This window comes from Zootoca vivipara, chromosome 2 (assembly GCF_965207765.1).
Source record: "Zootoca vivipara chromosome 2, rZooViv2.hap1.1, whole genome shotgun sequence".
Taxonomy (NCBI): domain Eukaryota; kingdom Metazoa; phylum Chordata; class Lepidosauria; order Squamata; family Lacertidae; genus Zootoca; species Zootoca vivipara.
Window position 1 is genome coordinate 114071103 of NC_142584.1, and position 24551 is coordinate 114095653.

General features: G+C 46.9%; 2 protein-coding genes across 9 annotated transcripts; one reads left to right on the forward strand and one right to left on the reverse strand.

The window, feature by feature from the left end:
* Positions 1-562: 562 nt before the first annotated feature.
* On the reverse strand, positions 563-12928 carry LOC118081169 (uncharacterized). Of its 5 annotated transcripts, none has more exons than XM_088663827.1 (7): positions 12763-12903; positions 9868-10030; positions 8834-9729; positions 8024-8114; positions 6876-7382; positions 5307-5516; positions 563-2417 (listed from the first exon to the last, which is right to left on the reverse strand). In XM_088663827.1, exons 3-7 carry the CDS (start codon positions 9599-9601, stop codon positions 1855-1857), a joined length of 2139 nt encoding a protein of 712 aa, XP_088519953.1. In that variant the 5' UTR covers positions 9602-9729; positions 9868-10030; positions 12763-12903; the 3' UTR covers positions 563-1854. The 5 variants fall into 5 exon arrangements, with proteins under 5 accessions (XP_088519953.1, XP_034963334.3, XP_034963336.3 ...); XM_035107443.3 differs by having other exon boundaries at positions 5292-5516; XM_035107445.3 differs by lacking the exon at positions 5307-5516 and having other exon boundaries at positions 12763-12928.
* Positions 12929-15335: 2407 nt separating this feature from the next.
* On the forward strand, positions 15336-23476 carry LOC118081242 (uncharacterized). 4 transcript variants are annotated; one of them, XM_088663969.1, is made up of 5 exons: positions 15502-15579; positions 18319-18392; positions 18521-19213; positions 19987-20107; positions 21575-23476. In XM_088663969.1, the coding sequence occupies exons 3-5, from the start codon at positions 18536-18538 to the stop codon at positions 22426-22428; spliced, it is 1653 nt and encodes a 550-aa protein (XP_088520095.1). In that variant the 5' UTR covers positions 15502-15579; positions 18319-18392; positions 18521-18535; the 3' UTR covers positions 22429-23476. The 4 variants fall into 4 exon arrangements, with proteins under 4 accessions (XP_088520093.1, XP_034963512.2, XP_088520095.1 ...); XM_088663967.1 differs by lacking the exon at positions 15502-15579 and adding an exon at positions 15336-15355 and having other exon boundaries at positions 18319-19213; XM_035107621.3 differs by having other exon boundaries at positions 15492-15579; positions 18319-19213.
* Positions 23477-24551: the final 1075 nt, after the last annotated feature.

The following is a 24551-nucleotide window of genomic DNA, read 5'->3' on the forward strand; positions in this document are numbered from 1 at the left end:
AGAGATATTGGGAGGCAAGCTGGAAGAGATTGTTGGAACAAAAATGTTTTCACTTTTTTTTCTGGAAGGTGCAGGCTTCTGAGATCTTTGGAAATTGCCCGCAAACTGTAGTGACGTCCTGGGTACATAAGGCCGAAAGCTGTCAATCAGTAACAGAAGGTAGCTCTTAAGCAATATCCCTCAAGGCATTTATTAGGGGGTGTGCTGTGGGTTAAACCACAGAGCCTAGGGCTTGCTGATCAGAAGGTTGGCGGTTCAAATCCCTGTGACGGGGTGATCTCCCATTGCTCGGTCCCAGCTCCTGCCAACCTAGCAGTTCGAAAGCATGTCAAAGTGCAAGTATATAAATAGGTACCGCTACAGCGGGAAGGTAAACGGCGTTTCCGTGTGCTGCTCTGGTTCGCCAGAAGTGGCTTTGTCATGCTGGCCACATGACCTGGAAGCTGTACGCCAGCTCCCTTGGCCAATAATGCGAGATGAGCGCCGCAACCCCAGAGTCGGTCGTGACTGGACCTAGTAGTCAGGGCTCACTTTACCTTTACCTTCTAGAAATAACACACACTTGTGATCCGCAGTTTATACTTTTATTTAAAACGAGAAATAAGACAATGTTTGTGGCTGGGGTCCCCGCAGTCCAAATATTTGAAAGCAGGGGGTCACTGAAGTCCAGTGTTATTGTCAATAACATTATTAACGGTAATCATTATCATTAAGCATAAGAAACCCTCTTTACACAATATGTACATTGCAGGTGGTGGGAGGAAACCAAAGGCGACTCTTGAGATGGCTATTTTATTTATTATTTATATTTGTAATTGTTTGAATTTGCATGCCGCCCTTCATCCAGAGATCGTAGGGCAGTTCACAAGATAAAAATACAAAATGAGAACACAAAATGCATTAATAAAATGAAAGCTCTTCAGCAGTGGAGCAGATTCCCGTGAGAGGCGGTAGAGACTCTCCTTCCTTTGAGATTTCAAAGCAGAGATTGGATGGCCATCGGTCATGCATGATCCAGTTCGAGATTCCTGCATTGCAGGGGGTTGGGCCATCACACAAATGCATTCAAAAGGCCATAGAATGTTAATCAGCTAAAGACGTGGTTATGTTTTTGCCTGGCGCCTATTGAAGGTGCCAGCTGAGGGCCCCCCCCCCCGGGGAGAAGCATTCCACAAACAGGGAGCCACCACAAAAAGGCCCGTTCCCGTGTTGCCACCCTCCCGACCTCGTGTGGAGGAGGCACACAAAGAAGGGCCTCGTTTTACGATCACGGGGTCCGGGTTGGTTCATATGGGGAGATGCGGTCCTTGAGGTCTTGTGGTCCTCGGCTGTTTAAGGCTTTCCAGGTCAGAGCCAGCACTTTGAATCGGGCCTGGAAACTAAAGGCTGGGAGACCTGGCCGAATGATTTGCTGCAAGTCGAATTGTACAGTTGGGAGGGACCCCTTGGGTCATCTAGTCCAACCCCCTGCAATGCAGGCAACCCTACGCCTTTCTTTCAATAAAGCCCTAGGACTGATGTTTTTGACATCCTTCTTTGGTATCCCTGCACCCCACCACTCCCATGAGCGCCCCTTTGGGCCGGCGGATCAGGGCACCAATGCAGGCAGGCTAGGATCATTGTATGATGGGCTCAAACTGCTTTGTCCGGGTGAGCAACCTGGACGTTGAACTCTGCGCCGGCTGAAGTTTCCGAACCATCTTTTTACCACTGCCTCCTTCAAGCAGCCAGGGACCACCCCCTCTCTCAAGGAGGCATCCATCACCCCCCTGGCCCAGGCAGCTGCCTCTGCTCTGCTTGTCTTTTTCAGCCAGGAGGTTTTGACTCTGCCTGTTAAACATGTCAAAAAACGCTTCACCTCTCTGCAGCACCCCCTACTAACAGCACCACATTCGCGGCGTAAGGCTCCCCTCTGCAGTCCTCGACCTTCACGCCGTTGCCCAACGCCCCTTCCTCCCCAGCCGCCTGGGGGTGCGCAACACCATTTTGCCCATGATTCGAGTGCTCCTCCGCCACCGGTTTCAACTCTAGATCGACGGGCTGCCGGTGGATGAGCTGGTGCTTGTACAAACTCGAGGTGTAGCTGAACCGCCGCCCGCACTCCAGACACGAGTAGGGCTTTTCACCCGTGTGGATCCTCTCGTGCCTCACCAAGTCCGCCTTGTCCCGGAAGCCTTTTCCGCAGAGGAAGCACCAGTGGTTTCTTTGCCCCCTGCGGTTCTGCTTTTTTCGGGAAGCTTTGGTCGCTGCCCCAACCTGTCTTGGGACGGCTCCCCACGGACAGTAGCCCCCTGGCCAGTATGATCCACTGGAGAAGGTGCCAGCAACGCTCTCTTGGGGTGTCGCTGATGGGCTGGGCTGCAAGGATCCTGGCTGCATGCAGGCCTTTTCCTGGCTTGAAGACAGTTTTCCATCACCTGTAGGGAGAAAGGAGAATCCAAGCAGATATCATCTTGTGCTAGGGAAAGGATTAAAAAAATTAATATATTTCACAAATGCACACACACAAATGTTGCCCCTGCAAGTAAGTGTCTCTGTTACTGTTTTTAAGATCTTCAATTTTACACATTTCAATAATTTTACAATCATTTTAACATTTCAAAACTCGTCTTCCTTCCCCCTCTTTCTGGGGTTCCTTAAATTTATTTTTTTGTATTTTCTACATATTCCAAATTAACTTAACGTACTCATTTATTCATATACTTTAAATATAAAACTGCAGGTTATTACAACAATCCTGCCAATGTCCTTATCTGTTTACAGTTTATTTGTAAATATTCAATAAACCATTTCCATTCTTTTATTAAAAGTTTGCTATCTTGATCTCTTATTCTTCTGGTAAGATTCGCCATTTCTGTATACAGTGGACCCTTGGGTTACGTTACCTTCGGGTAATGTAAACTTCGGGTTGTGGACGTGGCAAACCTCATGCGCACCTCATGCATATGCAGAAGCGGGTCCTCTGGTTACGAAATCTTCGGGATACGAGCCGGGCCTCCAGAACAGATCCCATTCGTAACCGGAGGTGCCACTATATTCCATAAGTTATTGTATCCATTATACTATTATAACATGCTGTTATCATTATCCAATATATTTTCAAACCTCTTAAAGCATGCCAATGGCTTTCATTCTATCAGCACAAGCATTTTTTCTCCCTCCACATGCTGTTCTGGGTGGGTTCTGCCAATTTGGGATGTTTGTGAGCATGTGTGGACAGGGGGGAATCTTGCTGCACTAGTGAGACTTATTGGTTAGTGCATGGTGCTGATAACGGCAAGGTGGCAAGTTCGATCCCCATATGGAACGGCTGTTCCTTCCAACTCTACGATTCTAGGATTCCAGCTCTTTGGTTTATTTATTTGCATTGATATCTCACCCTTTTCTCCAAAAAAAGGGAGGTTAGGCTGAGAGAGGGAAAGCGCGCCTGTGTGTGACTGGCCCAAGGTCACCCATCGAGCTTCATGAGTAAGTGGGGATTTGAATCTTGGCAGCCCAGGTCCTACTCTGAAACTCTAACCCACCACAAAACTGGATCCAGCTCTCTGCTTAATCCGCCGTTTTATGTTCAGTTGCTGCACTTAGCAGCGAATTGCACCAGCTGTCCCTCTGAGGCGATGCAGAGGGCTCTGAAAACTCTCAAGGGAGAGACCAAATCTCCACCACAGAAGTACTGTTTTGGGGGGGGCAGGGGGCAGGCAGGTGTGGATGGGGTACTGAATGGGGTAACTGTGCCCCTGAAGGACCAGGTGTGCAGCCTGGGCATAATTTTGGACTCACAGCTGTCCATGGAGGCGCAGGTCAATTCTGTGTCCAGGGCAGTGGCCTACCAGCTCCCTTGGACTACTGCAATGCACTCTATGTAGGGCCACCTTTGAAGGTGACCCAGAAACTACAACTAACCCAGAATGCGGCAGCTAGACTGGTGACTGGAAGCGGCCTCTGAGATCATATAACACCAGTCCTGAAAGACCTACATTGGCTACTAGTATATTTCCAAGCACAATTCAAAGTGTTGGTGCTGACCTTTAAAGCCCTAAATGGCCTCGGCCCAGTATACCTGAAGGAGCATCTCTACCCCATCGTCCAGGTCCGAGGGCCTGAGGTCCAGCGCTGAGGGCCTTCAGGCGGTTCCCTCACTGCGAGAAGTGAGGTTACAGGGAACCAGGCAGAGGGCCTTCTTGGTAGTGGCGCCTGCCCTGTGGAACACCCTCCCATCAGATATCAAGGAAATAACTACCTGACTTTCAGAAGACATCTGAAGGCAGCCCTGTATCAGGAAGTTTTTAATGTTCGATGTTTTATCGCTTTGTTGTTGTTGTTATTATTATTATTATTATTATTATTATTATTATTATTATTATTATTCTGTTGGGAGCCATCCAGAGTGGCTGGGGAAATCCAGCCAGATCGGTGGGGTATAAGCATAGCTGCCAAGTTATCCCTTTTTTAAAGGGATTTCCCCTTATGCTGAATAGGCTTCCTCGCGAGAAAAGGGAAAACTTGGCAGCTATGGGTATAAGGAATCACAACTCCAGATGTAACCAATAAAATAAATAATTTCTTTCTATATGCTTCTGCTGCAGCGAGAATTTTAGTGGCATCTTATTGGAAGAGTGATAAGTTACCAGGTAAAAAAAGAATGGCTTTTCAAAACTGTAGATTATGTTGAATTGTCCTTCTTGTCAGAAAAAAATAAAAGAAAATCCGAGAAGTAAATTTGCTGAAGAGTGGTATAGCTTTTTGAGTTACTTAAAAAAGATGTGTGACCTTAACATGGTTCAAGCAATGGAATAACTCTTGTAGAATAATTTTGGATTTGTAGGGATAAAATATTAGACCAAAGGTGTTATATGATTGGTTCTAAACTAATAAATATCAACTTTATGTTTACTTTTGTACAATTTGTATTAAATCAATGAAGAGATGTAATAGGGAAGTCAATATTATTTTGATTTTGTAATAGATATGGAATGGAATTTATACTTTATTGTGTAATAAGTATAATTGATGTAATGATTTATGTATAGAAAAATGAATAAAAAGAGGGGGGATTGTTGTTGCTGTTGTTCAGATTGACACACACACACCCGGTTCAATCTCTGGCACCCCCACCTCAAAAAAGAACCAGAAAGCAGGTGATCTGAATAATTCTAACGGGGAAAGGGTGGTATCAGTGGCAGCAAGGAGGGAGATGTGCTGAAAGGGGGTCTTTGCCCAAGGGCTCCCCTGAATCAAGAGCTGGCTCTGGTGGGAAGCGGAGGTCCCAGAGGGTAAGCCCAGCCCCATACCTGCGCCGTGGCTGCCTTCTAGGTGCTTCCTCTGGTGTCTGTTGAGGGCGGGTTTCTGAGTGAAGCTCTGTCCGCACTCGAGGCAGCTGTACGGTCTCTCCCCCGTGTGGACCGTCTGGTGACGAAGGACTTGCGAAATGTCCCGGAAACTCTTCCCGCACTCTAGGCACTCGGGGCGTTTGCGGCCCACAAAAGTCTTCGGGGGTCGGACGGCGATGCTGACACCTGTTTGGCCAGAGGCGGGGAGGAGCGGCATGAGATCCCGCACGAGGAAGGAGCGTCGCAAAGGTTTAAATAAGTTCATTGGCTTACGTGAAGTTTAACCGATGCAAAACTTTTATGATTCCTTAGTACACCAGTTGGAAAGTATGGTGCTAAGCAGCGTGTATGTACCATACGTTATTGAAAACTACCTTACGTTTTGGACAGTTACTTGTTTGCTGTTTATTTAGACACCTCTTAAGGGATCACAAACAAATGTTGCATGATGGTTCCCAAGATCAAGAAGCAGGGGGGTTTTTTTGGTCTATGCGTCTCTACAATTGGATGCCATTTTGAATCAAGGTTGCAGAATGAACCTTTCAAAACTGCACTGTTTTTAGGTTTCTGAGAATTATTGAGTACGAGCCTGCTCGTAAGTAAGCAATTAAGCAATTAAGTCAATAAATACAGTAGATTAGATAGATGATAGATAGATAGATAGATAGATAGATAGATAGATAGATAGATAGATAGATAGATAGATAGATAGATGATAGACAGATAAAAATATTTTTGATAAGCTAAAAAGGGTGTCTCTTATTAACTGTGCAGTAGATTTTGTTTTTCGGTGAAGGTTATGTTTAATACAATATCTTATGGGGATATTATGAGAACAGACATTCCTCCTCCTAATACTTCTTCCACTGTCATTTTAGGAGAGGCACTCTGCCTCTCTCTCATACACACACACACACACACACACACACACACACACACACACAGATGGAATTCCTCTTCTTAAGATAATATTAGAAGAGACGTTTCCTTATCTCTCACACAGCAAGAGGGAATCACTTTGTCCCTTGCAATTATTCGTAGCAGAATGCGGAAAGTTGAATGCCCCGGATGATCCTGTGGGAAGTCCTGTGGTTTCAGATTATTGTGGAATATTAAGTATATCAACACACCAAAGTTGGAATTCAAATAGTGGTACCTTGGTTCTTAAATTTAATCCGTTCTGGGAGTCTGTTCGACTCCTGGAACAGTTCAAAAACCAAGGTGCGGCTTCTGATTGGCTGCAGGAGCTTCCTGCACTCAATCGGAAGCCATGTCGGGCCTTCGGCTTCCGAAAAACGTTCACAAAACAGAACACTCACTTCTTTTGAGAGCCAATTTGTTCAGGAGCCAAGCTATTCAGGAACCAAGGTACCACTGTATAACATTTTCTATTGTAAGTTGCATAGTTTCAATAATCTGGATGGACCTGCAGGGCTTGTACAGTTATTTAAAAGCTTTATATTTTTTGTATGTGTGCAGATTCTATTCCCTCTTGAGCATATTCATCTTTTGTGGTACCCGCAAAATGGATTACGGCGTACGTACCTGTGTAGTTCTTTTCTTCCAGATGTTTTCTGAGATGTCTATTGAGGGCTGGCTTCTGGGTGAAGCTCTGCCCACACTCGGAGCAGGAATACGGTTTCTCTCCGGTGTGGACTGTCTGGTGCCGGAGGACATGCGAGATATCCCGGAAGCTCTTGCCGCATTCCGGGCACTCGGGGCGCTTGCGGCCAGTGTGGGTCTTCTGGTGTCTATCCAGCTGCCACGCATCCTGGAAGCTTTCGCCACATTCGAGGCACCAGTGGCCATGTTCCTCCAAGCGCACGACGGTCTCGTAGACCCCCTCGCTGCAGAGTGTGGCTTCGTCCCACCTCTCGAGCGGCTCTGCCTCGTTCTCATGTTCCAGATCACAGCTGCTTCCGAGGGAACCAGGCCGCCCCAATAAAGACCCGAGCATCACCGGAAGCCTGGGACTTCCTCGCTGGAAAGGACCCAGCTTGCTCCCATTCAGAGTTGTTTCTCCAGCTGAGACTGCATAGCCATCCAGGTTCACTTTCCATGAAAGAGGAAAAGGAAACAGAAGAATGAGGCTGGATTTCACTGCACAGTATTTTGAAATATACAAAAGAGCTCTGCTGAAAACCAATTCTGCTTCCACACGGCCACATTTTGACGGGGCATTTCCATGACATCTTAAAAGCCCTCTCTCATTTTAGCTTCTAAAGCTCAGAGAAATCTGACTCTCATGATTTCATTGGACAAGCTGCACAATTTTCATAGGTATAAATGGTTTTTGCTCTGCTATTCTGGTCAGTTATGGCTCTATTTACTTTGCTCTAGCACAGGCGTCCCCAAACTGCGGCCCTCCAGATGTTTTGGCCTACAACTCCCATGATCCCTAGCTAACAGGACCAGTGTTCAGGGAAGATGGGAATTGTAGTCCAAAATACCTATTTTTTTCTATTTTCTATTTTTATTTTTTTCTATTTTCTATTTTTATTTTTTTTCTATTTTCTATTTCTATTTATTTTTTATTTTATTTTTTATTGGGGGGGGGGGCGCGCGCCAGAAGGTGATCTTGCCTAGGGCGCAAAAAACTCTAGCACCGGGCCTGGTTAGCTGCCCTGAGTCCGGCTCCAGCCGGGGAAGGCAGGGTACAAATACAATTTTATATGTTCATTTATTATACATACCCAGTGAGTTGGGACCCAGGCCACCCTCCAACGACGACCACTCAGCCTCAGGGGAGACCACAATCACCTCCTCCTCGTGTCTCCCCGGCGCCTAAAAGAGAAGAGAGGTTTCCCGTCAAGTCAATGGCTTGGGGCGGCCAACTTCCAGGAGACTGCAATCTACTCACAGAGTTATAAACTGGAGGTGATCTACCCCCGTTTTATTGCAAAATATCACTGCAAAAACTCCGTGATAAAATGCAGGGAGGGGAGAGGGTCCGGGTCCGGGTGCTCTTAGACAAAACCAAAGGAAAAGGAGCCCGCGATCAACAGCGATCGACTGCAGCCTCCCAGGGATCGACCAGTCGACCTGTTGGACATCCCTGATGTATACGACAACTGCCGGACGGATGTTACTAGCCCAGAGATGGAAAGAAGAAAGAGCCCCTACCAGAGAGGAATGGCAAACTAAGCTGATGGACCGGAAAGCTCAGGAACCAAGAGGACAAAAACTTTTTTAAAAGAATGGGATTTTTAAAAAAAAACTTATTTAGGAGACCACTGCAAGCAGATGAAAACATGAGGAGGGTTTTAATCTCACTTGTAATGAAACAATTATTATGGACAATATGGAGTGATACAAAATATAGACTATGGAATAATATGCAGCTGTAAATGTTGACAATAGGACCCATGGAGGGGGTGGGGGGAAGTCTCGAGATTCACAGTAATCTCTATATATGGATATACATTTGGATTGTTATATTTTTATATTTCTAAAATCAAATAAAAACGATGTAAAATAAAATCTGAAAACTTTCTCTCCTTTACCTCGGCTTCTGGTTGCTGGCGTCTGAGGAAATCTTCAGCCAGGGCCACCGCCTGGGAACAGGCCTGAGGGCGGCGATCCCTGACCCAGGTCTGCATCTCCGGAGGCAGGAGGGCCAGGAACTGCTCCAAGATCACCAGCTCCAGGATCTGCTCCTTGGTGTGCTTCTCTGGCTTCAGCCACTGCCAGCAGAGTTCCCGGAGCTTCTTGCAAACCTCTCGGGGTCCCTCGGCTTCCTGGTAGCCAAACTGCCTGAAATGTCTGCCCCCCTGCGCATCGGGGCCAGTGTCGCCCTTTCCCGCGGCCTCTTTCTCCGACGTCCTGTTTTCTCCAGCGGCTGGATTGCTAAAGGCTCCTGGAGCTCCTCTGCCGTTGCCCACCAGAAGCTGAGCGACTCCATCTCCGCTGGGCCACTGGCCAGCAACCGTCACGGCCTCACAAGAGCCCCACAGCAACGGTTTGGGCGGCTGTTGGCTTCCCCACCCGGAGGGAAAGGGCTGCACGGCCTTCAGGACCTCCTGCCACTGAGTTTCCCAGCGTTGCGCCAAGCCCTCCTCGGACCCCTGGGTCAACTCTTGGGGGGGCACCCAGCCCAGAAGCTCCCCGATGGTCCCAACCTGGATGACGCGAGGGACCACCCGTTCCCCTTCGGATTCCAAAAGCCCCGCTTGGGATTCCTCCCTCAGTTTCGTGCCAGGGATCGCCTCGTGTTCTAGAACGTTCTGCAAAGGGAGACTCATCACTCCGCCGGCACTCAGCTCGGCAGCCATTTCGTCCGACGGCGTTGAACACCGGAGGCAATGTCCACGGAGAGCGTAGAAAGTGTTATTTTAAGCTGGAAAGCCCATCACCGGAAGGAAGAGGGTTCTGAAATGTTGCCACATCGAGACCTGCAGGCCTAAAACAAACAAACAAACAGAATATTTGTAGCCTTCTTCTTAAAAAAGAGCTAAACAAAGAGTTTACTCCTTCTTATCCAATGTGTGAGAGACTTGTGGCTTTGTGGATGTACCACAGGTGATGCCATCAGTCGCACCTCCTTTAAAATAAGCACATCTCATGTTTTCATCTGCCAGGCTGATTCCTCCAGGTTCCACCAGCAGGATCTGTCAGCGGTGCCACAAGTCACTGCTGTCAAATGGTGCCTTTATGCTGGATTCAGCAAAATTTCCAGCCAGCAAGAAAGGAACTTCTTTTCCCTGAAGGAAGAAGACAAAAGGTGGAATAAATAAGCCAAACCAAGCTATTTTGGCTGATGAGTCGTTCTGAAAGATTCAGGCCGAGCATCTGCCTTGCATGATCCTGGGTTCAATCTTTGGCATCTCCATGCAGGGCTCGGGATAAGCTGGCTTTCCATGATGATGATGATGATGATAATGATAATAATTTATTATTTATACCCCGCCCATATGGCTGGATTTCCCCAGCCACTCTGGGCGGCTCCCAACAGAAGATTAATAATAATAAAGTGGGGGGGAACCAAACATTAAAAACTTTCCTAAACATGGCTGCCTTCAGATGTCTTCTGAAAGTCAGATAGTTGTTTATTTCCTTGACATCTGATGGGGGGGATGTTCCACAGGACAGACGCCACTACTGAGAAGGCCTTGCCTTTTTCTGAGCGTGCTCATTCAACTTTTCCCTTTCTTCCTGCCACTTTCTTCATGATCAGCGCTTGTGCAGCTAGACTGAACCTTTTCCTTTTCTATATGCACAACTGCAAATATAACTGGCAAGCTTTGAAAAGCCTCAGGCCCTTATGCTTGGGTACCAGTTAAAAGCGGGTTGCTAAACTGGGCTTGCTGTCCGGATCCAGCAGCTGATGCAACATCATGGGAATAACATTTCAGTTCTGAGCTAGATGGGCCAATGGACCAACATAGTCCATAGATGGACCAATGTTTGTCTCCTTTGTCATTTTATCCTCTCAACAACCCAGTTATGTAGTCTTTAGGCTGAGAAAGAACGTGAGGAGTTAAAGGTCACTCAATGAGCTTTACAGCCACGTGGAGACTTGAACTCGCGTCTCCCTCTTCCTAATCCAGCACTCTAACTCGGCGTGACTGACCTATGCAGCCCTCCAGAGGTCAGGGATGATGTGACCATTCATTGCCTCTCAGCCTGACCTACCTGGCAGGGTCGTTATGAGGATTAAATGAGGAGGAAGAGAACCCATATAGGTTCTCTTTGTGCACCTTTAGCTCCTTGTAGGAAGAGGTGAGATACAAATGCAATAAACGAAGTTCTCTCCTCTAACCTTATGGCACAAAAAGAAGGAATACATATATATTTATATAAATAAAATAAATCACACTCCCAGTGTTATTATTAGATAAGTGATTTTCGGTAATACCTATTCTTCTTTTGAATCCATTCACTTACACACCTGGTTAATTCCATAATTTTATGCTTGCTCACAATCCTACCTGAAGGCACATTTGCTGTTTCACACTCCTGACACTCCTTACCAAACAACCTCAAATTTAACTTTTTTTTAAAGTAAAAAACAACAACCCAAAAACAGAGTTTTGCGTAAAGAGTTACCCTACCACCCCATTATTATCTCAACTAGGACGTCCGGTTGATTATTGTGTGACTTTCCCCCTCGTTATGGACCAAGATAAGCAAAAACCGCAAAATTTCTAGGAGTTGCTGTTAGAAACAAGGGTTACAGCAATGAGCTTTTGATTTTGTGTGGTTTTTAATTTAAATTGGGCAGCGTTGTCTGCTTAGCTGCCTTCATATACATCTGTTCTTTAATAATAATAATAATAATAATTTATTCCCCGCCCATCAGGCTGGGTTTCCCCAGCCACTCTGGGCGGCTTCCAACAGAAAAATAAAATACAGTGATCTGTTGTTGTTTAGTCGTTTAGTCGTGTCCAACTCTTCATGACCCCATGGACCATAGCACGCCAGGCACTCCTGTCTTCCACTGCCTCCCGCAGTTTGGTCAAACTCATGTGATCTATTAAACATGTGATCTATACAGTGATCTATACATGTGATCTATACAGTGATCTATTAAACATTAAAAGCCTCCCTAAACACAAAAGCCTCCCTTTGTGCACAAATTACAATGCTTGGTGGCTGGTTAAAAATATCGATCTATCAGGATGTTCTATGGCACAACTTCAATGTGTATTAAGGGGGAGACGGCCTTCTTAAAAGCCTCCCCACTTTTGCAAGAAACCTCTATTGAACCACTCCATCTTCACTTTTTCCTCTCTCCACCCCCCCCCCAATTGCACAAAAGTGACATTCCCGTCCTAAAACACCAAAAAGATGAAGGCGGAGGAGGAGGAGGAGGAGGAGGAGGAGGAGAAGGAGGAGGAGGAGGAGGAGGAGGAGGAGGAGGAGGAGGAGGAGGAGGAGGAGGAGGAGGAGAAGAAGAAGAAGAAGAAGAAGAAGAAGAAGAAGAAGAAGAAGAAGAAGAAGAAGAAGAAGAAGAAGAAGAAGAAGAAGAAGAAGAAGAAGAAGAAGAAGAAGAAGAAGAAGAAGAAGAAGAAGAAGAAGAAGAAGAAGAAGAAGAAGAAGAAGAAGAAGAAGAAGAAGAAGAAGAAGAAGAAGAAGAAGAAGAAGAAGAAGAAGAAGAGGCCCTGTAGTTGTAGACAGAGGTGGTGCATATGTACAGGGAAACACATGTACAGGAAAACATACAAAAATCTGTTTTATCAGAGATCTAGGTCAGGCACCCCCAAACTTCGGCCCTCCAGATGTTTTGGACTACAATTCCCAACTTCCCCAACCACTGGTCCTGTTAGCTAGGGATCATGGGATTTGTAGGCCAAAACATCTGGAGGGCCGCAGTTTGGGGGTGCCTGATCTAGGTCAAAAGTGAACCGAAGTGGCAGAGGGCAAGGGTTTGCATCTGCTCTGCACCACTTTCATATTTAGAAACACCTCTTTCCCCCCTCCTCATGCAACTCACAGCACATCCTGCCCCACTGCGCTGGATCTGCTTCAGCCCCGCAGAGGAACCTAGTTGTCCTCTTTCTGGTCCGGCTATCTCCTGCAACAGAGGGGCTGGAGGGAGCGGGGAGCATCCAGAACAGGAAGTGGGCAGCCCTAATTTATTTCCCCAACTCCTCAGTCTCTCTAGGAACCGAAGCACTCACAATGTAACCCTTCATGTGCCTGTAAAAAACAACCAACCCCTACCAACCAGAGACACACCTTTAGCCTCACGATCTTATAAAACACACATTTTATCGAGAGAAATATTGGAGGGTATGGAATAGGATGTCCCCGTTTTCATCAGAGGAATGTTGAAAGGAATGCACTCAGCTGTGCAAATCCCCACAGAGCTGGGAGGGATCCTGAGGGTCATCTAGTCCAACCCCCTGCAAATGCAGCAATTACATATTGGAAGATGCTGGGGCTTGAACTCTGGACCTCCTGCAGGCAAACCCCGTGCTCTTCCACTGAGCCGCGCGGTACCTCCCCAAGGGCAATGAATGCACTTTGCATATGCTCAGAGGGCCCACCGGACCCTTCATATTCCTGCCTGCCATGACGCAGGCTCTGAAAAGCTGGGAACCTCATCTGTCCCAAGCACAAGTTCTACCCATGTTGGAAGTTCCCCTGCCCCGCTCTGCCTAGGGCAAGGCAACCCCACCAACAACTCAGCTGTGGTACCCAAGGGGTTAAAGGGCCTGAGTTAGAGAGTCCTAGAGAGGACAGTAAATGGAGAACGCATGGGGGAATTAAAACACGAGAGGAATATTCCGGTCATGTGCAACTTTATTTCTCTTCCCTTCTTTCTTTGGAGGAAGCTGGGCTTTTTAAAGGGGTATGATACCGCTTTAAATGTATACTGCAGATGGGGCCTTGCCAAGGTCATTAACTTCAGCTGCTCTACATAAGAACATAAAAAGAGCCTCTGGATCAGGCCAATAGTTCATTTAGTCCAGCATCCTGTTCTCAAACTGGCTGACCTGGGAAACAAACAAGCAGGATTCAAGCACTTTCCCCTCCTATGGTTTGCAGCAACTGGCATTCAAAAGCATTGGTGTCTCCAACCTTGTAGGCTGGTGTTTCCCATACTTGGGTTTTTTTGGACTACAACTCCCATCATCCTTAGCTAGCAGGACCAGTGATCAGGGATGATGGGAACTGTAGTTCAAAAACAGCTGGAGACCCAAGTTTGGAAAACACTGGCATAGCTTTCATGGCTAGTAACCATCGATAGGCCTCTCCTTCCATGAATTTTTCTCATCTTCTTTCAAAGCCATCCAAGTTGGTGACTGTCACTGCCTCCTGTGGCAGAGCTGCATAAAGTAGTCTTTTATTTGCTCCTGAATCTTCCAGCATTCAGCTTGATTGGATATCCTTGCAATTTCCCAGCATTTAGGACCTTAAGATGCCCTTAACAAATTCCCACTCAGCCATGATCCTGACTGCATAAGCTTGGGCCAGCCGTTACTTTAAAGTCTAACCAACCTTTCAGGGTTGTTGTGAAGATAATTTGTGTGTGTGAAAAGGGAGGGCGATGGGGGAGGCAGGCAGGCAGAGAGGGGACTGCTGCCCCAGACTTCTTGGGAAATTAGCAAGATACAATGAAAGGAAAACTATCACAATAATACTGACAAAATATCCCATTAAATAGCCACATATATTTCCCTTTATTCTCCATTTTATTGTATTGTATTTTACTTTTTCTTGGCAACGGCTGTAGAAATATTATACATCACAGTAAAGAATGGATACAACAGGCATCCCCAAACTGCGACCCTCCAGATGTTTTGGCCTACAACTCCCATGATCCCTAGCTAAGAGGACCAGTGGTCAGGGATGATGGGAATTGTAGTCCAAAACATCTGGGATGCCTGGGATACAAGAACTTATGAAATATGCAGAAATGGCAAAAAAATAAGAAATAAATATAAACTTTTTATGAAAGAATGGAAATGGTTTATTGAATATTTACAGATAAATTGTAAACACATAAGAACATTAGCAGGAGTATTGTAATAACCTGCAGTTTTATAAGAATATATACTTACAGTAGATAATTACAGTAAATGAGCAAGTTAAATGAATTTGGATATGCAGAAGATATTAAAAAATAAATTTAAGAAACCGCAGAAAGAGGGGGAAGGAATTCAAATTTTGAAATGTTAAATTGATTGTAAAACTAATGAAATGTATAAATTTGAAAAGTATAAATAAAAAACTTTTTTTAAAAGCAATTTTATATGTAACTAATTTGCAAACAGTTTTTAATAACACCCATCAATAAAACGTGTGGTTCTTATTTTTCCCTATGTTTTCTGTCTTTCTTTCTTCTTTTTTAAAAATCTGTTTGTCTACTATGCAGCTGACAGTGTCATGGGAGCCTCGCATAAAGAAAGATCAAACCCCCTCCGTCAAAAAAAAAGTTGCATGCGTTTTGCTTTGTTAAAAATAAATAAATAATATTTAAATCACTGCAGGGGTGCAGTTTGGGAATTTTTAGACTCTGGGACCTCGATGTGTGCATTCTTTCTTCACCTACGTACAAATGTAGCAAGCTGCGTGAAAAGGTAAGGGGGGCGGCTCTTGCCCTGAAATTCGGCCCGGGAGGCACCACTTGCAGGGGGGGGGGGAGAAGGGAATTTCAAGTGGATCTATAATGGTTAAATCCAAAGAATCCAATTCCTAGAGAGGCTCAATAACGCTGATGGGGGCGGGCGGAAGGGGAGGTCAGTAATGGACTCATCTTCCTCGCTGGAGGGGGCAGAATGGCTCCTTTGCAGCTTTCAGTAGGGTGAGCCGATGACCACCAGGTTCAATAATAAAGGGACCTTGGGTGGGTGGAGGGTGTTGGAAAGGTGCAGAGGAGGAGAGACAAGGGGTGGGGGGGGGGCTAGGGGGGGTGCAGGAGGGAAGCACCCCCTTTCTCCCCTAGATCCTCTCCCTTAAGGGAGCAAACCTTGCAATGCACGTGGGAAGGGCACGCAGAGCAGGTCAGAGGTCCTGGCACTGGAAGTGAAGGTAAAAGGACGGACTTCCTAACTGCGGCACACTGTTAAACTTAGGAACTCCCTCCCACAGGAGGCAGTGATGACCACCAACATCGGTGGGTTTCGTGGAGGAGAGGGCAACCTGCTGAGGGCTCTCCTCTGCCCTGCCACATTTGGAAGCAGCAGTGTTTCTCAGTACCAGGTGCCAGAAACCACAGGAGGGGAAAAGTGGTCTTGTGCCTGAATCCTGCTTGTGGGTTTCCCAATGGGGCCTCTGGATGGTCATTGTGAGGGCAGGATGCTGGACTAGGTGGGCCACTGGCCTGATCCAGCGGACTCTTCTTAGGTTCTTATAAAAATGGCTCATCTCCACTTGTTTAACCCCTGGCACCTAAATATTTGGGGATAGACTGCTGCTGTAAAAGGAGGCTCCCCACAGCTAGTGCGGCACAGACATTCCCCTCCCCTAGGCAATGCCATTTTAAAAAGTAGCAGTAAGATACAACTCTGCTGCAACATCAGTTTTGTTATGCGTAAATAAAGTGTTTACCAGCTCTTTCCCAATTATCTCCCCCAGTAAGACCATCAGCTTCACTCTCCCTTCTTCCCATATTTTCTGTTTCCAGCCCAATCTGGTCCTCTCTTTCTTGGGGGAGGCCTCTTTCTTCCACTTGCCCAGTCCAATTGCTCCCTTCTGAATGTTAATTTTGCCAACTCCCCCCCCCCCCCAAAAAAAATTTAGTACCCAGACTGCTTCTGAAAATCTTCCCTTCTCTTCCAATGGCAAGTACAGTACCGGTAACACTTTCATTGCCCCTTCAACCAGTCCCCTCCCCTCTCTTTCCTTGACCATCCTTTTTGCATACTGCTTTAATTTCAGATACATGTTTCGAGTATAATAAGTAGTTTTTCACTCTTCATTCTGTTCATTTTTCTTAATTTTCATCCACAAGGAAGGTGTTAATTCCCATTTTTTTGAGATAACAACTTTGCCATTGCATTGTCTGTGTGGCTCTGTTAACTCAATAGGTGTCAAATTCTGAAGCGCACCCCAAGTCTCCGTGTCAAAGAGTCCCCAAAAGTGGCATCTAGAGTGCATGTGAGGACTGCAGGTTTGCAGGCAAATTGCACACTTGAGAACATAAGAGCCTGCTGGATCAGGCCAGTACTGATCCTTGTGGGCCGTGTGTGTGTGTGTGTGTGTGTGTGTGTGTGTGTGTGTTCAACTTTCTACATCTTTCCATTTTGAGAACAGTCCATTTATTCCTACTGTCTGCCTCCTGCCACTTGACCAGTTTGTAATACACACACGAACCTCTCATACATCTTGTTTTATTGTATTTTTATATATGTTGGAAGCCACCCAGAGTGGCTGGGGCAATCCAATCAGATGGGTGAGGTACAAATAATAAAAATTTTATTATCATTATCATTGTCATCATCATCATCATCCCAATCTGTGCCTGTGTTGGATTTAAAATCCACTTTTAAATATGTAAGGGTTTTTAATTGTTTTTGGATATGCAATTGTTCATAGGCAGCAATCATTTTAACTTTATAAATATGCGTGCATGAGGGAGAAATAGCCCAAGCACAATATATCATATATGTATATAGTACAGTGGCGCTGTGGGTTAAACCACAGAGCCTAGGGCTTGCCGATCAGAAGGTTGGCGGTTCGAATCCACGCGACGGGGTGAGCTCCCGTTGCTTGGTCCAGCTCCTGCCAACCTAGCAGTTCGAAAGCACGTCAAAGTGCAAGTAGATAAATAGGTACCGCTACAGCAGGAAGGTAAACGGCGTTTCCGTGTGCTGCTCTGGTTCACCAGAAGTGGCTTTGTCATGCTGGCCACATGACCCGGAAGCTGTATGCCGGCTCCCTCGGCCAATAATGCGAGATGAGCACCGCAACCCCAGAGTCGGTCACGACTGGACCTAATGGTCAGGGGTCCCTTTACCTTTACAGTATTGTAAAATGACTTCAAGATCCTTCATAGGGAGCCATCCATTAGTAATATTATTTTTATTAGTATTATGCTAAGCTCACTTAGGCGTCTTAGGTGAGTTGCCTTGGTAAAAGCTTTTTGAAGGCCTAAGTGTGCTTGCTGACATTCTCAAAGAACTCTGATAGGTTCACAAGGCAGGACTTCTCCTTGTTGAAGCCATGCTGGTTCTGTGTCAGCAAGAATTGGTCTTCTATACAGTACTCTAAAAAAATTCCTTCAGTAGCACCTTAAAGACCAACTAAGTTTTTATTTTGGTATGAGCTTTCGTGTGCATGCACACGAAAGCTCATACCAAAATAAAAACTTAGTTGGTCTTTAAGGTGCTACTGAAGGAATTTTTTTATTTTACTTCGACCCAGACCAACACGGCTACCTACCTGTATACAGTACTCTGTTATTTTATCTTTAACCATACTTTACAGCAGGTGATCAGGGATGGTGGTAGTCGTAGTCTAGAAGCTTCTCAAGGGCCACAGGTTCCCCATCCCTGCAAATATACTGTCTAACTCCTGTTTGTCTGTGTTCTTTTTCCCTCAGGTGAAAGGGCTTCCAGTTATCGACTTCAAGAAAGTATCTCTGGAGTATCTCTGCAGACTCTGATTCAGGCGCAGGTTAAGCGTTTCTCTTGCCTCTTGCTGTGAGATTTGAAGGCTGACTTCAACTCGGCTCTTCCCCCCCCCCCCCCCGTCAGAATAAAATGACTACAGATTATGAATCCTCATCAGCCTTTGGTCTCCAGTTTCAGGATGCGCAGATGGGACTTAAAAGGGAGACCCAGGATGAACCGGCAGCTGCCCTCCAGCCAGGATCTGAGGAAATGGGAGAAGCTCTTCAGCATCAGTGGACAGCCCTATCTGTTAAAGCAGAACCAGATGTGGGTCTCTGGTCCCACCAATATGAAGCTCAGTTGCAGGAGTTCATGAAGACACATCAGGCCCCTTGCTCCGGACAAGGAATCCCACCGCTGCCAGAAACTGTCCTCTGCGTTGATGCTAAAGTAGTTGCAGCAGAGCAGTTGGCCCAAATCCTGCCATGCACTCAGAAACCAAGTCAACAGGCCTGTGACAGGCTGGACTCCATGGTGCAAGGAGAAGGCCACAAGAGAGAAAGACATGATATCCTGAACGAGGAGGCCACCGTCAGCTCAGATGTACCCTGCCAACACTTTAGGCAGCTCAGGTACCTGGAGGCTGAGGGCCCCCGAGAGGTTTGCAGCCAGCTCCGGGATCTTTGCCATCAGTGGCTGAAGCCGGAGAGGAACACCAAGGAGCAGATCCTGGAGCTGGTGATCCTGGAGCAGTTCCTGGCCGTCCTCCCTCAGGAAATGGAGAGCTGGGTGAAGGAACATGGCCCGGAGACCTGTTCCCAGGCAGTAGACCTGGCAGAAGATTTCCTGCTGAGGCAGCAAGATGCTAAGAAAGAGGAAGAACAGGTGAAGGGCAAAGGAGAGAAGTTCGAAATGGGCAAAATGACATTGCCAGTCCTGGCATTGGAGCCTTTTGCTTTCTAGGCCCAAGGACTTTCTTGTAGTAGCCTGGGAAGCTTTGGTTCTCTAGGCCAGAAGCCTTTCTGGTAGTAGCTCGAGCTGGGCGATGGTCAAACAGCGATACCGGTTTCAGACTTTTTGAAATGGGGATACATTGCGGCTCCCCAGTCACTGCCTTCCTGCAGTCTGCATGCCTGCCTGCACTGTGTTGGCAGCATTCGGGAAGCCGCAACGTATCGCCATCTCAAATTGTCTTCATCAGCTGAGAAATGGACTTCCTTAAACTTAAAGCAAGTCTAACTTCCTTAACCTTCATTTAAATTGCTCCTGAAGGTCGATAATGAGGGAGACGGAGGCACTTCACCAGGGAGTGCGTTCCACAGATGGGGAACCACCACCGAGAAGGCCCTGTCATGGGTCACTGCAAACCGGGTGGCAGCCAGAGGCGGCACTGCCAATGGGGCTTTCCTTGCTGATTGTAGGGCCCGGGAAGGTTGATATTGTGGGACTCCCTCCCTTAGGTCCCAAACCATTTTGGGCTTTGTTCTAAACCCATGAATTGGGCTCGGTAGCTCACAGACAGCCCCAACGCATCCCCTTTCCTACTGCTTCAAAATGCTTTCGAGTTGTTACTGTCATATGTTGGGTGCTGCCCAGACCAGGAATGCACGATGGCAGAGAGTTATACAAATTTAATAATTCCTTGTTTGCTGTTTCAGGAGCACTTTCACGTGATCACAGTCAGCTTCCCTGACGATGAACAGGCTTTGTTGGAAACCTCACAGAGCCAGTCCCACCGGGAGATCAAGCAGGAGGATGAAAGGGATTCCAGCTCCCCAAGTAAGGACCTGTTGTTACAATCCATTGCTTACCACAAAGAGCCTGGCAGGGCTTTAATTAGGGGATTCCTCCTTGGGGAGAATGTTTAAAGTGACTGCACTTGGAATCCTGTGTCCGGTTCTGGTTGCCTCACCCTAAAAGGGATAGTGTGGAGTTGGCGACAGTTCAGAAAAGGGCAAACAAAATGAGTCAAGGCGATAAAGCAAAGATCATTGGGAAATATTAAAACGACTCAATAGCTCAGTCGGTACATTATGAGATGCCTAATCTCAAGGTCATGGGTTTGAGTCCCATGTTGGGCAAAATATTCCTGCAGTGCAGCGGGCTGGACTAAATGACCCTTGTGGTCCCTTCAACTCTACAATTCTATGGTTTTATTATCAGGTTTTTTTACTTTAAGAGAAAAGACAAATAAGAGGAGGCATGATATAGTTGTACAGCCAAACCTCAGTTGTCGAACGCAATCCGTTCCGGAAGCCCATTCAGCTTCCAAAATGTTTCACAACTGAGGCGCAGCTTCTGATTGGTTGCAGGAGCTTCCTGCACTCAAGCAGAAGCCACACTGGACGTTCAGCTTCCGAAAAACGTTCGAAAACCAGAGCATTTACTTCTGGGTTTTTGACATTTGCGAGCCGAAACGTTCCAAAACGGAGGCATTCAGGATCCGAGGTTTGACTGTATAAAACAGGCACCCCAAACTTCAGCCCTCCAGATTTTTTGGACTACAATTCCCATCATCCCTGACCACTGGTCCTGTTAGCTAGGGATCATGGGAATTGTAGGCCAAAACATCTGGAGGGCCGCCGTTTGGGGATGCCAGGTATAAAATTAGACAAGGTGAGGATAAAGTGGGTAGAGAAAAGGTTTTCCCCCCCCCTTTCTCTCTCATAACACTACAGCTTAGGGACATCTAAGAAAGCTGAATGTTAGAAGATTCAGGACAGACCAAAAAACGTCATTCTCACAGCACATAATTAAACTATGGCATTGGCTTCCAACACGAGGCAGTGACAGCCACCAACTTGGATGGATTTAAAATAAGATCAGACGAATTTATGGAGGAGAGGGCTGCTAGCCAAGCTAGCTGTGTCCTACGGTTGGAGGCAACATGCCTCAGAATATCAGTTGCTTGGGATCACAAGTGGGGAGTGTGTGGCTGATGCACAAAGGTTGTGTGAGATACTCAGAGGCATCTTGTTGGCCACTGTAGGAATAAGGCAGGCATCCCCAAACTGCGGCCCTCCAGATGTTTTGGCCTACAACTCCCATGATCCCTAGCTAACAGGACCAGTGGTCGGGGAAGATGGGAATTGTAGTCCAAAACATCTGGAGGGCTGAAGTTTGGGGATGCCTGGAATAGGATGTTGAACTAGGTGGGCTACTGGCCTGATTCAGTGGGCTCTGGTGTTCTTAGATACTGTACCTCAATTGTAAGTAAATTGTTCTCCCTTATTATCTCTATTTCAGCAGGTGACGAACACATGAATGGTGAGCATTTGGAGGAAACTGAGCTTCGAAAGGTGAAGAAAAGCTCAGGAGATCAACGTGGATCAAACAAGCGGAAAGAAAAAACAACGCAGAGGCGGAGAGAGAACTCTGTTCTTTGTCAGGCGGGTGGTACTGGAGATCAACTGAGAATCCCCACAGGAGAGAGCAGGGACATGCCCGCCATGTGTGAGGAAAGCTCGAGTGATGCCACAGGTCACGATGCGTTCTTAGGAGACGAGCCTTATACCTGCTCCGCCTGCGGAAAAGCCTTCCGTCTCAAGTCAAGCCTCAAAAGACACTGGAGAAGCCACACGGGTGAGAAGCCGTACACCTGCTTAGATTGCGGGCGGAGCTTCAGCTGGAGGAGCAGCCTCACCACACATCAGAGAACCCACATGAGCGAAAAGCAGTACAAATGCTCCAAGTGCGGGAAGACCTTCCGCTGGAGCCAGAACCTCACGAGGCACTGGAGCATCCACACGGGGGAGAAGCCCTACAAGTGCTCCGACTGCGGGAGCAGCTTCAACCGGAGCCAGAACCTCATCACTCATCGGAGAATCCACACAGGAGAGAAGCCCTACAAGTGCTTGGACTGCGGGAGCACCTTCAACCGGAGCCAGAGCCTGATCACGCACCAGAAGACGCACGCGGGAGAGAAGCTGTACATCTGCTCAGACTGCGGGAAGACCTTCAACCGGAGCCAGAGCCTCGTTGCTCATCAGAGACTCCACACGGGGGAGAAACTCTACATGCTCCGGATGAAAGGAGAGCTTGCGAAGAAAATGCAGCCTCCTCAGACACGGGTGGATTTGCACACTGCGGACATGATATAGTAGGGTTGCCATATTCCAAAAAGTGAAAATCCAGACACAAATGTTGTTGAGCAGGATCTCCCCGCAAAAAAAGAGAAAGTTCTCAAGCTATTTTTAAAGGAAATTTGCCCCCCCCCCAAAAAAAATCAATGTTGTGGATTTGAGCTGCCATATGTCTGGATTTTTCTGGACATTTTAACTGATTTTTGAAAATTTCGCCCAGACGCTGACAGCCCTATGATATAGGCGGGCTCACAGCGGATGGGGGAAAGATGGGTTTGAGAGCCACCCCTTGTTTAGATAGGTACAAGGATACAGTGGAAAATGAGTGCTGGAAATGTTCATTTAAGTCGGGGGTTGCTGGTGTGGCAGCCTGAGGGTGCTGGTATACCCACTGGGACCTCCTGTGGTGCCTGCAAAAGGTCTCTGTAAATATCCCCTCAAAAATCCACAATGCACAAAAGACGCTTTGCTCTTCCTACTCTGTTCCTGTTTGTACTGGCTCTGCCTCTCTTGCAGTGAACACGTCCCCTTTCAATATGCCCAAGTTCCATTGGACGCCAGGACTGGATGCCCGCCTTCCCTTCCATTCTGAACAGGGGAGAGGTGCGAAGAACTGCTCTCAGCGGTGGCTGATATAGGTGCCTTTCACCCCATTTATCAGGCAGCTGACGTGGAGGCATGCTTCCATCATTTGGCGATCCTGTCTCTCTTCCTCCCAATGCTGTTAGATGTGGTGTGTGTGTGTGTGTGTGTGTGTGTGTGTGTGTGTGTGTGTTATAGCAAACACTCCTGCATGCAGCGTTTTCTCTAAAAGTCAAGGGCTCTGTGCAAATCTCTCTCTTCTGTTGAGCGATCAAGGCCAATGAAGGAGGAGGACTTGCTAAGCTTGTGTAGCATAGTGGACATGGGTTCAGATTTTGGGATGTCACATTGACAGCGAATACTTAGCCAGAGCCCAGCCTCACACAAACACCACTCTCCAAATATGTGTGCAGTATGCTGGAAATAAAACTGTTGTATGTTAGGTAAAATATTAAATTCGATCATCCCCGAAAGTTGAACTGTATCCTCTGACTGAACATTCCTTCAAACTCCTAGGAAAGAGACTATTAGCCAATGCTGCTTCTATGGACTATATTTCTTCTTTTTCCTAGCAAACTGCCTAAAACAAATCCTTAGTTTAGTTAATATAAACATTGACTAGATTCCTGCCTTCCGCCACCTGCCAAGGAACCTGGGTGTTTTAACCTAGAAATGAAGACCCATCTAGTAGGTGGTGTATTTTACATTTTAAAATTTGGGGGAATTGATTTAGTGCTTGTTTTCCCCTTCCCAGTAGCCCTGAATCCAACCCGAAACCTGCAAACCACCTCACAGCCTCAGTTCAATCCTGGCAACAGCCATTTCCTTCTCCCATCTGGATTTCCTCACCCCCTGCCCCATTTTTGTTTACCATCTAACCCAGGCATCCCCAAACTGCAGCCCTCCAGATGTTTTGGCCTACAACTCCCATGATCCCTAGCTAAGAGGACCAGTGGTCAGGGATGATGGGAATTGTAGTCCAAAACATCTGGAGGCCCAAAGTTTGGGGGTGCCTGATCTAACCTGATGAAGCATTCTGTTGACCTTGAAAGCTGGCAAGCTGTTTTCTGACATTTTTAAAAGGTACAGTAAAGGTAAAGGGACCCCTGACAGTTAAGTCCAGCCGTGAACGACTCTGGGGTTGTGGCACTCAACTTGCTTTACTGGCTGAGGGGGCCGACATTTGTCCACAAGCAGTTTTTCCAGTCATGTGGCCAGCATGAGTAAGCCGCTTCTGGCAAAACCAGAGCAGCGCACGGAAACACCGTTTACCTGCCTGCCAGAGCGGTACCTATTTATCTACTTCCGCTTCGATGTGCTTTCGAACTGCTAGGTTGGCAGGAGCTGGGACCGAGCAACGGGAGCTCACCCCGTCATGGGGATTTGAACCGCCGACCTTCTGATCGGCAAGCCCTAGGCCAGGCATGTCAAACCTGTGGCCCTCCAGATGTTTTGGCCTACAACTCCCATGATCCCTAGCTAGCAGGACCAGTGGTTGGGGAAGATGGGAATTGTAGTCCAAAACATCTGGAGGGCCGCAGGTTTGACATGCCTGCCCT

What these genes read in the sequence shown, in the direction of transcription:
- LOC118081169 (XM_035107443.3), bottom strand. Translation starts at nt 9,601, where the DNA reads ATGGCTGCCGAGCTGAGTGCCGGCGGAGTGATGAGTCTCCCTTTGCAG. An exon ending in GCCAGCAACCAGAAGCCGAG is followed by an intron (nt 8,115 to 8,833) that starts GTAAAGGAGAGA and finishes CTTCTCTTTTAG; the next exon opens with GCGCCGGGGAGACACGAGGA. An exon ending in CCTGGGTCCCAACTCACTGG is followed by an intron (nt 7,383 to 8,023) that starts GTATGTATAATA and finishes TTTCATGGAAAG; the next exon opens with TGAACCTGGATGGCTATGCA.
- LOC118081242 (XM_088663967.1), top strand. Translation starts at nt 18,479, where the DNA reads ATGACTACAGATTATGAATCCTCATCAGCCTTTGGTCTCCAGTTTCAG. An exon ending in CTAAGAAAGAGGAAGAACAG is followed by an intron (nt 19,214 to 19,986) that starts GTGAAGGGCAAA and finishes TTGCTGTTTCAG; the next exon opens with GAGCACTTTCACGTGATCAC. An exon ending in AAGGGATTCCAGCTCCCCAA is followed by an intron (nt 20,108 to 21,574) that starts GTAAGGACCTGT and finishes TCTCTATTTCAG; the next exon opens with CAGGTGACGAACACATGAAT.